The sequence below is a fragment of the Scylla paramamosain genome, unplaced genomic scaffold (genome assembly GCF_035594125.1).
Source record: "Scylla paramamosain isolate STU-SP2022 unplaced genomic scaffold, ASM3559412v1 Contig4, whole genome shotgun sequence".
Lineage (NCBI taxonomy): Eukaryota > Metazoa > Arthropoda > Malacostraca > Decapoda > Portunidae > Scylla > Scylla paramamosain.
The window spans coordinates 1,717,730-1,730,967 of NW_026973669.1; the positions used below are offsets into that span (position 1 = coordinate 1,717,730).

Below are 13,238 nucleotides of genomic sequence, written 5' to 3' on the forward strand. Positions count from 1 at the left end.
TTACTTGTTCCCCGCCCACCATTACCTGCACGCCCTCAGGTGAGCCCAGGGAGGCGCCGCCACTCCGCACGTGACCACAGGTGACCCAGGCCAGCTCAGACACAGGCGCAAGCTGCCGCACACTCAGCGTGACCTGACCACTGACCACCACGCTGACGTCTTGTCTGTTCCCTCCACCAGACACAGAGTGGACAGGTGACCACAGGTGACCCAGGCCAGCTCAGACACAGGCGCAAGCTGCCGCACACTCAGCGTGACCTGACCACTGACCACCACGCTGACGTCTTGTCTGTTCCCTCCACCAGACACAGAGTGGACAGGTGACCACAGGTGACCCAGGCCAGCTCAGACACAGGCGCAAGCTGCCGCACACTCAGCGTGACCTGACCACTGACCACCACGCAGCACGCGGACGCTCCAACACTCTTGATCTTGATCTTGATGGTACAGGTGGCACAGGATCACTCCTGAGCCAGGCCTTTGGATCGGCAACTCCTGTAGAAAGGGGAAAAAAAAAAAAGAGAAACGAACAGCATCCTCTATCCTAATTGTTCATACACCTGGCACGCCACATTCTCTCCAGAAACTCTTTCACCGCCTCAATCATCCTTTCATTCGCCTCTCTACCCAGTCCCAGCAACAACACCATCCATTCCTTTCCTGTCTTCTCCACTCTTTCATTCCTATCATGCCCTAACTCAGTCAGTATCACTTGCATCATCTCATTCCTGTCTCTGGCATACTGCACACACTCCAGCACCACATGTTCCACCGTCTCATCCTCTCCCATGTCACACATCTGGCACACTTTGCTGCGGGACTCAGACCACCTGTAACTCCTTGCATTCACATCCATACACTGTGCCCTCGCTCGGAAGAGAAGATCACCGCCCAGGCTTCCATCATACCACCTTTCATACCTCGGGGCCTCTTTCTCCTTGTACCATTCCAGGGTCTTCTTTCTTTCCATCTCATTCTTCCATTCATTCAGTCCCACACATTTCACTTCTTTGTCTATCTCATTCTTCCATTTTCTCACATCCCATTCGGCTCCCACTCTTCCTCCTCTTGTTACCACCCATTCACGCTCATTTTGATTCCTACCAGCCATTCTTATCGCCCACACAACTTGCAATCCATTCCTGTCTGTCATTCTCATGCATCTCTTCCTCCATTTGCTTCCACTTTCATTCCACAGGTACACCTTCCTTGCTATTCTTGCATCATCCATTCTCTCAAGCCTAATCTTGTACCTAAGTGTGGCTTTTGTCAGTCTTTCTCTGAAGGTGCTCCATCCCATGTCACCTCTCAAGGCTTCAACTGCTGTGCACCTCGGTGCACTCAGTGCCATCCTTGCTACTTTGTTCTGGCCCACTTCTAACTTATCAATTTCACTTTCATTCCATGCAATCACATCCATACCATACATTATACATGGCACAGCCACACTCTTCCACACTTCTCTCAACACATCATACTTACTTGCTCTCATCCTTGCCGCGCTTCCCAATCGACCTACCCACTGGTTTAGCATACTTATCTTTTCATTCTTTGCCTTTGCACACCCACTAGGACTCATCCACATCCCTAAGTACTTGTATTCTTGCACCTGTCTCAACTCATTCTCTCCAAGTCTCCATACCACATTACTTTCATCCTCTGACCTATTCACAATCATTACTTTGCTTTTCTCACTGCTAAACCTTACTCCAAAGTCTTTACCATAGCCATCCACTACATCCAACAAACTTTGAAGCTCATCTGCCGATTCACTCATAACAACTACATCATCTGCATAAAGGAGCACACATACTTTATCATTCCCCACACTTACCCCTACATTCATTCTTCTCATCCTGGCTGCTAGCTCCTCTGTATACAGGCTAAAAAGGGTTGGTGACAATATACAGCCCTGCCTAACTCCTCTCTCACTCTTCACCCAGTCTGTTTCTATGTCTCCTAGCCTGTATCTAGCTTTTGTGTCCACATACATACTTTGCACTACGTTAACTATCTTTGCACTCAATCCAATCTTTTCTAAGACTCTACCTAACATTTCTCTGTTCACTCTATCATAAGCTTTCTCTATATCCAAAAAACCTAGGTACAATTTACCCCCATCCTTCTTTTTCTTCTCAATCATTTCATTCACCACAAACATATTGTCCTCAGCTCTCCTGTCCCTACGAAAACCATTCTGTTCTTCACCCAGCACTCCAGCTCTCTCAATCCATTTACACAGTCTCTCATTCAACACTGCACTGAAAACTTTACCTACTGTATTCACTAATGCAATTGGCCTGTAGTTCTTCAGCTCATTCTTACTCTTAAATCCTCCCTTATGTAACAGACACACTCGGCTCTCATTCCACTTTCTTGGCACTCTCTCTTCATCCCACACTCGGTTGAATAACTCAGTCATTCTGTCTATCACTACCTCCCCACCATTCTTGTAGAACTCATAGGGTATATCATCTGGACCTGCTGCCTTGCCATTCTTCTGCCTTCTCACACACCTCTCCACTTCATCCCTACTGATTCTTTCATCCAGTTCATCTGCATTCTTCCTTTCCAGTGTTACACATTCTTCTCTCACACTAAACATCTCACCTACCCCACCTACTTCTTCCCAGAACCCTTTGATTGCCTCCCTGATTCCATCCTTCTCTGTTATAACTACACCCTCCACTTTTAGACTCTCCACACCAACACTGCCTGACATATTCTCACCTCTCATGAACTTGTACCATTCACGGCCACCTTCCATACCTTTCTCCCTTAAAGATTGAATCACGCTCCTTTCACTCTTCACTTTAGCATTCATTATCATTCGTCTCGTCAACCGCTGCTGCTTCACATACGCTGCCCATGCATTCAGATACTCATTCTCTGCCTCATCGCTTTCATGCCTCTTTTTCCTCAGCCATCTACACTGTCTACTCATTCTCTTTCGCTCCTTCCTAGCCGCTCTGATTTCATCATTCCACCATGGTTTACAGACATTCTTTCTTCTACCTACTCTCACAAACCCTATCTGGTTCTCAGCAGCACCCCTCACGTCCTCAACCAGTTTCTCATTCAGTTGCTCCACGTCATGCACACTTTCGTCGTCCCAGCTTCTCTCACTCAGATCAACCTGAAAGTTCTCCCACCCTACATCTCTCAGTCTCCACTTCTTTCTCTTACTTGCCACTTTCACTTCATTCCCACCCTGCATCAAGCACTCCACAACCAGCATGTTGTGATCGGACACAATATCAACCAAACCATCCTCATCTATCCACATGTGCGACACAATTTCACGCATTCTTCCATTCACCAACATGTAGTCAATTGCCGATTCCTGTTCTCTTGCACTCCAAGTCACACGCCCCTCTGCCAAAGTAACGTTCAGATTTTCCAGCTCCAGTTCATCAACAAACTCTCCAAGCATTTCACCATTCCTGTTCACCTGTTCCCCCAGTATTCCCACATGTGCATTCATGTCACCCATAATTAGCACTCTCTCCTCTCCATGCTCTCTCACAACTTTCTTAAGTATGTCATACTTCCTCCTATTTTCCCTCTCTGCTCTTTCACCCATGACAGTCATGTACGCTACCACCAGTACCACCTTCTCTGGTCTGCCACGACCATCCATGCATTCCACTCTTACTGCAAGCACATCCTCACTACTTGTACACTCCCCCACATCAATCTCCTCTACTTTCAGTCCTCTTTCTTTCTTGTAGAGTAGGGCTCTACAGACAACAAAATCTTGATCTTGATCTTGATGGTACAGGTGGCACAGGATCACTTCTGAGCCAGGCCTTTGGATCGGCAACTCCTGTAGAAAGGGGGAAAAAAAAAAAAGAGAAACGAACAGCATCCTCTATCCTAATTGTTCATACACCTGGCACGCCACATTCTCTCCAGAAACTCTTTCACCGCCTCAATCATCCTTTCATTGGCCTCTCTACCCAGTCCCAGCAACAACACCATCCATTCCTTTCCTGTCTTCTCCACTCTTTCATTCCTATCATGCCCTAACTCAGTCAGTATCACTTGCATCATCTCATTCCTGTCTCTGGCATACTGCACACACTCCAGCACCACATGTTCCACCGTCTCATCCTCTCCCATGTCACACATCTGACACACTTTGCTGCGGGACTCAGACCACCTGTAACTCCTTGCATTCACATCCATACACTGTGCCCTCGCTCGGAAGAGAAGATCACCGCCCAGGCTTCCATCATACCACCTTTCATACCTCGGGGCCTCTTTCTCCTTGTACCATTCCAGGGTCTTCTTTCTTTCCATCTCATTCTTCCATTCATTCAGTCCCACACATTTCACTTCTTTGTCTATCTCATTCTTCCATTTTCTCACATCCCATTCGGCTCCCACTCTTCCTCCTCTTGTTACCACCCATTCACGCTCATTTTGATTCCTCCCAGCCATTCTTATCGCCCACACAACTTGCAATCCATTCCTGTCTGTCATTCTCATGCATCTCTTCCTCCATTTGCTTCCACTTTCATTCCACAGGTACACCTTCCTTGCTATTCTTGCATCATCCATTCTCTCAAGCCTAATCTTGTACCTAAGTGTGGCTTTTGTCAGTCTTTCTCTGAAGGTGCTCCATCCCATGTCACCTCTCAAGGCTTCAACTGCTGTGCACCTCGGTGCACTCAGTGCCATCCTTGCTACTTTGTTCTGGCCCACTTCTAACTTATCAATTTCACTTTCATTCCATGCAATCACATCCATACCATACATTATACATGGCACAGCCACACTCTTCCACACTTCTCTCAACACATCATACTTACTTGCTCTCATCCTTGCCGCGCTTCCCAATCGACCTACCCACTGGTTTAGCATACTTATCTTTTCATTCTTTGCCTTTGCACACCCACTAGGACTCATCCACATCCCTAAGTACTTGTATTCTTGCACCTGTCTCAACTCATTCTCTCCAAGTCTCCATACCACATTACTTTCATCCTCTGATCTATTCACAATCATTACTTTGCTTTTCTCACTGCTAAACCTTACTCCAAAGTCTTTACCATAGCCATCCACTACATCCAACAAACTTTGAAGCTCATCTGCCGATTCACTCATAACAACTACGTCATCTGCATAAAGGAGCACACATACTTTATCATTCCCCACACTTACCCCTACATTCATTCTTCTCATCCTGGCTGCTAGCTCCTCTGTATACAGGCTAAAAAGGGTTGGTGACAATATACAGCCCTGCCTAACTCCTCTCTCACTCTTCACCCAGTCTGTTTCTATGTCTCCTAGCCTGTATCTAGCTCTTGTGTCCACATACATTGTAGCCGCACCGGCTGGGCATCAATTGGCTCTCAGGTGATCTGTTTTACTGATCACACCCATCATCGTAGGGTCGAGGAAAGGCAGTTCTCCCTGACACGTTTATTGATGAGGTAGGCATGACCGTAAGAACTGCGAACAAGTTCTCGGTCTCAATTTCTTACAAAATAACATTATACACGGATATTAAACACTTTCAACATATTACAATATTCATTAACAATACATGCAATTAACTTGGCACTATGACAATCAGTTTTAACTACAAAATTAAAGTATTTACCTTGGTCACCATCCTGCCCGTCTTTGTCTGAGCGCGACTTGGCCGTGAGTGATGCCCGCAGGCGACTAGCAGGTTAACCCCACACTACTAACAAGTGAGCATCGGCTTCGGTGCTTAATATAGCATTAAATACTGATACTTACACACATTACACGTTTTCATGCAAATAGAAAACTATTGAACATTTCACTTATATATGCCGAGGAATAATGACGTGAGGTACATACGCTTTACATACAGTAACAAACATACTTTGCATTATGTTAACTATCTTTGCACTCAATCCAATCTTTTCTAAGACTCTACCTAGCATTTCTCTGTTCACTCTATCATAAGCTTTCTCTATATCCAAATTACCCCCATCCTTCTTTTTCTTCTCAATCATTTCATTCACCACAAACATATTGTCCTCAGCTCTCCTGTCCCTACGAAAACCATTCTGTTCTTCACCCAGCACTCCAGCTCTCTCAATCCATTTACACAGTCTCTCATTCAACACTGCACTGAAAACTTTACCTATTGTATTCACTAATGCAATTGGCCTGTAGTTCTTCAGATCATTCTTACTCTTAAATCCCCCCTTATGCAACAGACACACTCGGCTCTCATTCCACTTTCTTGGCACTCTCTCTTCATCCCACACTCGGTTGAATAACTCAGTCATTCTGTCTATCACTACCTCCCCACCATTCTTGTAGAACTCATAGGGTATATCATCTGGACCTGCTGCCTTGCCATTCTTCTGCCTTCTCACACACCTCGCCACTTCATCCCTACTGATTCTTTCATCCAGTTCATCTGCATTCTTCCTTTCCAGTGTTACACATCCTTCTCTCACACTAAACATCTCACCTACCCCACCTACCTCTTCCCAGAACCCTTTGATTGCCTCCCTGATTCCGTCCTTCTCTGTTATAACTACACCCTCCACTTTTAGACTCTCCACGCCAACACTGCCTGACATATTCTCACCTCTCATGAACTTGTACCATTCACGGCCACCTTCCATACCTTTCTCCCTTAAAGATTGAATCACACTCCTTTCACTCTTCACTTTAGCATTCATTATCATTCGTCTTGTCAACCGCTGCTGCTTCACATACGCTGCCCATGCATTCTCATACTCATTCTCTGCCTCATCGCTTTCATGCCTCTTTTTCCTCAGCCATCTACACTGTCTACTCATTTCCTCATTTCCATTTCTACTCGTTTCCTGTGCCTTACGCTCCTTTCCAGTCATAACATACTCGCATCCCTCCATTCGTACATCATCTCTCAGGTGAGTCTCAGTGAGCCCGACTAAGTCGAACCTCCACTCCCTGAGCTCCTTGCATACATCCTCAAACTTGGCCACACCCCATCCTCTCACATTCATACAGCCAATCTTCACACATTTACTTGCCTGGCTAGTCTCTTTTCTTCCATGTTTGCTGACATCAGTGGGTCCTCCTCGTCATGCCTCGTCCACACAACACACCTGCCTCGCCCTCATACACTCGGCCAGTCGACGTCCTAGCCTCTCATTCCCGTTGTGGTTGAGGTGGACCCCGTCTCTCCCGAAGAATTTGTCCTGGTCGAGGATCCCATCCATGTCCAGGAAGCTCACGTTGCCCTTCTTCTCTGCCATCCATTCCATCTTGACCTTCATGAGTTCCATGCATATCTTGCGGTTCGTTTCTCTTCTGACCTTCTCCTACTGCACTCCTTCCCGTGGGCGCCGCAGGACCCCCACCACAGCCACACACATCTTCTTTTCTTCTGCTGCCCTCACTGCTTCTATCACTTCCTTTACTGTGTCTTCAGCACCTGCCTCTACTAAGTTGTTGCCTCCTCCTTGGACAACTAGCAGGCTTCTCTCTTCCATTTCTTGCACTTCTTCCTTGACTTTCCTCTTGACATCTTGGATCTTAGCACCTCCCATGCTGGTGCACTCAATTTCCCTTCTCACAAAGTCGGGAGTCTTCCTTACCATGCTGTCTCCAATGACACGTACTGGGGCTTTCTTGATTACCATTCTCTTCTTCCTTGGGCGTCTGTCTGTTCTGGCCACTTCCACCACTTCTTGCTGGTCTTTTCTCTCTTCAGTCTTCGTCGTCTGTGCTTCTGCCTCTTTCATCAGGTTTTCTGTCTGGGTGCTCTGCTCCACTCTCTCTTCTTTTTCCTCATCCTGGTTCCTCCACTCATTGAGGCTCTTGCTCAGGCATTCCCTGCAGAGGAACACCAGAAGCTCGAACCCCAGCGCCTTCATGTTGGCCTCCCTCATGTCCACACAGGCTACATGGAACCAGGCCATGCATCTCTCGCATGCCACAGCCCTTTGCCTGTTCGCCACACTCTCCTCGCATGAACCACACGCGCTCATCACCATTTTCAGGGTATTTCAGCACACAGGCAAGAGAACATAAACCACAAAACTCAGAGAAAACTCAGAGAGCAAGGCAAAGCCACTTGTACACACCGCCACAGCTCACCAAAAAGTTCTTTCTTCAGGGTGGGTCGAACTTAATCTTGATTTTGACGCCTAGGGAGGCTTGGGATTACTCCTGAATCAAGCCTTCATAACGGCAAATCCTGTACAAAAAACAGGAAAAAACAAAAATATTAAACAGAAAAACATGCATCATCTTTCATACCTGGGGATTGCTCATGTCAGTTTTTTTTTTTTTTTTGATAACTCCCGTTAGGGAGGAAAAAAAAAAAAAAAAAAAAGGCAAACGTAAAACAGACGCCATATTTCACACCACTAACTCCTACATCTAGCGGTCCACATTTTCTGCAGAAACACTTTGACAGCCTCAATCATCCTTCCATTCGTCTCCCCACACAGTCCCAGCAGCAACACCATCCACTCCCTTCCTGTCTTCTCCACTGTGACGTTCCCCAGTTCCCTCAGCACCACTTGCATCATCTCATTCCTGTCTCTGGCATACTTCACACACTCCAGCACCACACGCTCCACCATCTCATCCTCTCCCATGTCACACGTCTGGCACACTTCGCTGCTGGACTCGGACCATCTGTAACTCCCTGCATTCACATCCATACACTGTGCCCTCGCTCGAAAGAGATTGCCTCTCAGGCTTCCATTATACCACCTTGCATACGTCGGGGCCTCTTTCTCTCGCCAATACCACGCCAAAGTACTCTTTTGTTCCATCTTACTCTTCCATTCACTCAGTCCCACATGTTTCACTACTCCATCTCACTCTTCCACTTTCTTACACCCCAATCTAAACCCTCTCCATTTCTAGCAATCATACTCCAGTCACTCTCAACATGCGTCCCCTCAAGCCGCTGAAAAGCCCACCTAGTTTCCAAGCCTTTTTTAACTGCCATCCTAACACACTTCTTCCCCCACCTGCTACTCTCTCTCTCTCTCTCTCTCTCTCTCTCTCAAAGTACTCCAGCCGATGTCTCCCCTCAAAGCCTCTATCGCTGCATACCTTGGTGCATTCAGTGCCATTCTTGCTACTCTATTCCCTCCTACTTTTACATTCTCTAGTTCATTCTCATTCCACACAATCACGTCCATACCAAACACAATGCTCGGAACAGCCACGCTCTTCCAAAGTTCTCGCAGCACGTCATACTTACTGGCTCTCATCCTTGCTGCACTTCCTAGTCGACCCACCCACTGGTTCACCATGCTTATCTTTTCATTCTTCTCCCATTCAACATTCTAACGCCAGCATACTGTGTTCTGAGACAAAGTCCGTCACAACGTGCTCATCAATGCACATGCAGTACACACTCTCACCATCCTCCCATTCACTAGCTTGTAGTCAATCGCAGACTGCTGCTTCCTGCCACACCACACCAGGGTCTCATTCAGGTTTTCCACGTCCATCTCACTCACAAACTCATCAAGCATCTCACCATTCCTATTGTTACCTGGTGGGCTTCCCAAACCCCAACCAACCCAGGAAGGGATCCACAGAAGCCACACCCTGCTGATGCACCAGTCCAAGTTATTAGTCACGTACAAAACGAATAGAGCACTAAGATGTAAAGAACGGAAAGTGCATCATAGCAGCTGAGAGACAAACCCAAGCGAGCTAGTTCGACATCCGTAAATGAGAGCGTCCCGACTGTCGCGGCAGTGCACCGGCCCGAGGGGTGCCTGGGACACAGGACAACTTTGTGGGCGTTGAGTGCCACCCTTCACCAACGACAGTGACCAATGGTGACCACCTCAAGCAGCCTAGCCAGTGGCACGCCCTGCCGGCACCTCTGCCCAGGGAAGGCAGTGCAGCTGACGGTGGCGGACGGCTCGCTCACGTCTCAGCCACTGGGGTGATGTACCCTGTACGGGGGTGATGTACCCTGACTTCGGCATGATTGGGCAGGCTGACAGGCTGCAGGGGGCCCCCTTGGAGGACAGCGAGGGTCCCGCCCTCATCCCCCAACATGGCTGAGGAAATTACTGGCCTAGAAGTGTAGTGTACAGTGCCCAACCCAACACCTGGAGGCAGAGGTGTCAGGAATAAAGACATGCCGTGCCATTGGCCGATCGGAAGGAACGTAGGTCAGTGGTGAGGAACGGTAACCCCCTAGGAAGTCACCGGCCCCCCGTTACCCAGTGCTGGGGCATAACAATTATCATGTACTGAAAATGAGACACTGGATGCTTTTCAAACAAACAAAAAAATATTATTATTATTATTATTATTATTATTATTATTATTACTATCATTATTATTATTATAACTCTTCTCTGGGGTACTGTCAAACACATTATTATCATTGTCATCACTTTTTTTTTTTCTGAGGCAGTGAAACGTATTATTATCATCATTATTACTATTGTCATTATCATCACTTTTCTGCCTAATCTTTTCCTCATTACAGATTCATCTAAGAAAAACAAACAAACAATTCTTTTCAGTACAAAAATGTATTGGGTTCTTTACGAGCTGAAGTGAAACAATGAACAAAGTAACAACAACAGTACAAATAAATATATAAGAAGATGGTGTCACTTGTATTGCCTTGTAAGTCACTCCAGTGTGTGTGTGTGAGAGAGAGAGAGAGAGACTCCTTGGTTATTCCTTACGACACACTCACACGCAGACACACTCACTCACTCTCTCTCTCTCTCTCTCTCTTTCTCTCTCTCTCCAACACCTAGTCTACCTCCCCCCCTCTCTCTCTCTCTCTACACGTATGGCTGCCAGCCCGCAAAGAGCCTGCACAGGTTGGAAGGGCTGGTGGCGTCCTGTAGGAGTCGCGTCACCTGGTCTGGCACGGAGGAGGGGAAACCTTCTTCCATTCCCACCAGCTTCTGCTTCACCTTCAGTACCACTCTCTCTGCCATGGATACAGAGTTCTCGCAGCCTGCGGGGGAGAGAGAGAGGGTGTGTGTGTGTGTGTGTGTGTGTGCTGGAAGGAGAAAATGCTAAAAAAAATACACACACACACACACACACATGAAAAAGTACCACAAGGATTAGTGATGCCAACAATACTTTTCCTGCTCTACACAGTGCTATGCCTGAAGGAGTAAAGAGAGTCACATGAGTTCACTTGCAGATGATGCTGAGTTACAAAGACATAACAAACAACGACTGAAATTCTACAAGAGGACTTTCATAAAATCTGGGACCGGAGTAAGAAATGGGAGATGGAACTTAATGTGGAAAAAATATCATGTAATGGAAACAGGGGAAAAAAGTGAAAAAGGGCCAAAATGGACATAGAAAATGGGAAATTAAATAATAAAAGTACAAGGAGAGGAAGATCTGGGACTGACAATACAGGATGGTCGACAGTCAGAGAAGCATGTCAAGATATTCAGAAATATATACAGAATGGTGAGAAATATTGGAAGGGCACTCCACTACATGGCTAAAGATATGTTGCGAAAGATAATTACTACCGTGATTAGACCAAAGGTGGAATGTGGCGAATCAATGCAATCTCCCCACAACAAGAAATTTTTTTTTTTTATGTAGGAGTGACACTGGCCAAGGGCAACAAAAATCCAATAAAAAAATATGGCCACTGAAATGGCAGTCCCATAAAAGGGTCAAAGCAGTGGTCAAAAATTGATGAATAAGTGTGTTGAAACCTCCCTCTTGAAGGAATTCAAGTCATAGGAAGGTGGAAATACAGAAGCAGGCAAGGAGTTCCAGAGTTTACCTGAGAAAGGGATGAATGATTGAGAATACTGGTTAACTCTTGCGTTAGAGAGGTGGACAGAATAGGGGTGAAAGAAGATTCTTGTGCAGCGAGGCCGCGGGAGGAGGGGAGGCATGCAGTTAGGAAGATCAGAAGAGCAGTTAGCATGAAAATAGCGGTAAAAGACAGCTAGATATGCAACATTGCAGCGGTGAGAGAGAGACTGAAGACAGTCAGTTAGAGGAGAGGAGTCAATGAGACAAAAAGCTTTTGATTCCACCCTGTCTAGAAGAGCAGTATGAGTGGAACTCCCCAGACATGTAAAGCATACTCCATACATGGATGGATAAGGCCCTTGTACAGAGTTAGCAGCTGGGGGGGGTTAAGGAAAACTGGCGGAGACGTCTCAGAACACCTAACTTCATAGAAGCTGTTTTAGCTAGAGATGAGATGTGAAGTTTCCAGTTTAGATTATAAGTAAAGGACAGACCGAGGATGTTCAGTGTAGAAGAGGGGGACAGTTGAGTGTCATTGAAGAAGAGGGGATAGTTGTCTGGAAGGTTGTGTCGAGTTGATAGATGGAGGAATTGAGTTTTTGAGGCATTGAACAATACCAAGTTTGCTGTGCCCCAATCAGAAATTTTAGAAAGATCAGAAGTCAGGCGTTCTGTGGCTTCCCTGCGTGATATGTTTACCTCCTGAAGGGTTGGACGTCTATGAAAAGACGTGGAAAAGTGCAGGGTGGTATCATCAGCATAGGAGTGGATAGGACAAGAAGTTTGGTTTAGAAGATCATTAATGAATAATAAGAAGAGAGTGGGTGACAGGACAGAACCCTGAGGAACACCACTGTTAATAGATTTAGGAGAAGAACAGTGACCGTCTACCACAGCAGCAATAGAACGGTCAGAAAGGAAACTTGAGATGAAGTTACAGAGAGAAGAATAGAAACCGTAGGAGGGTAATTTGAAAATCAAAGCTTTGTGCCAGACTCTATCAAAAGCTTTTGATATGTCCAAGGCAACAGCAAAAGTTTCACCAAAATCTCTAAAAGAGGATGACCAAGACTCAGTAAGGAAAGCCAGAAGATCACCAGTAGAGCGGCCTTGACGGAACCCATACTGGCGATCAGATAGAAGGTTGTGAAGTGATAGATGTTTAAGAATCTTCCTGTTGAGGATAGATTCAAAAACTTTAGATAGGCAGGAAATTAAAGCAATAGGACGGTAGTTTGAGGGATTAGAACGGTCATCATTTTTAGGAACAGGTTGAATGTAGGCAAACTTCCAGCAAGAAGGAAAGGTAGATGTTGACAGACAGAGCTGAAAGAGTTTGACTAGGCAAGGTGCAAGCACGGAGGCACAGTTTCGGAGAACAATAGGAGGGACCCCATCAGGTCCATAAGCCTTCCGAGGGTTTAGGCCAGCGAGGGCATGGAAAACATCATTGCGAAGAATTTTAATACGTGGCATGAAGTAGTCAGAGGGTGGAGGAGAGGGAGGAACAAGCCCAG

General features: G+C 46.3%; 1 protein-coding gene across 1 annotated transcript in view; it reads right to left on the reverse strand.

The window, feature by feature from the left end:
- Positions 1–10,483: 10,483 nt before the first annotated feature.
- LOC135096418 (serine-protein kinase ATM-like) overlaps positions 10,484–13,238 on the reverse strand; it is a 43,914-nt gene continuing 41,159 nt past the window's right edge. Inside the window, exon 39 of the mRNA XM_063997908.1 lies at positions 10,484–10,942. Coding sequence (XP_063853978.1) covers positions 10,764–10,942 — 179 coding nt within the window. The 3' untranslated portion in view covers positions 10,484–10,763. The remainder of the gene's footprint in view (positions 10,943–13,238) is intronic.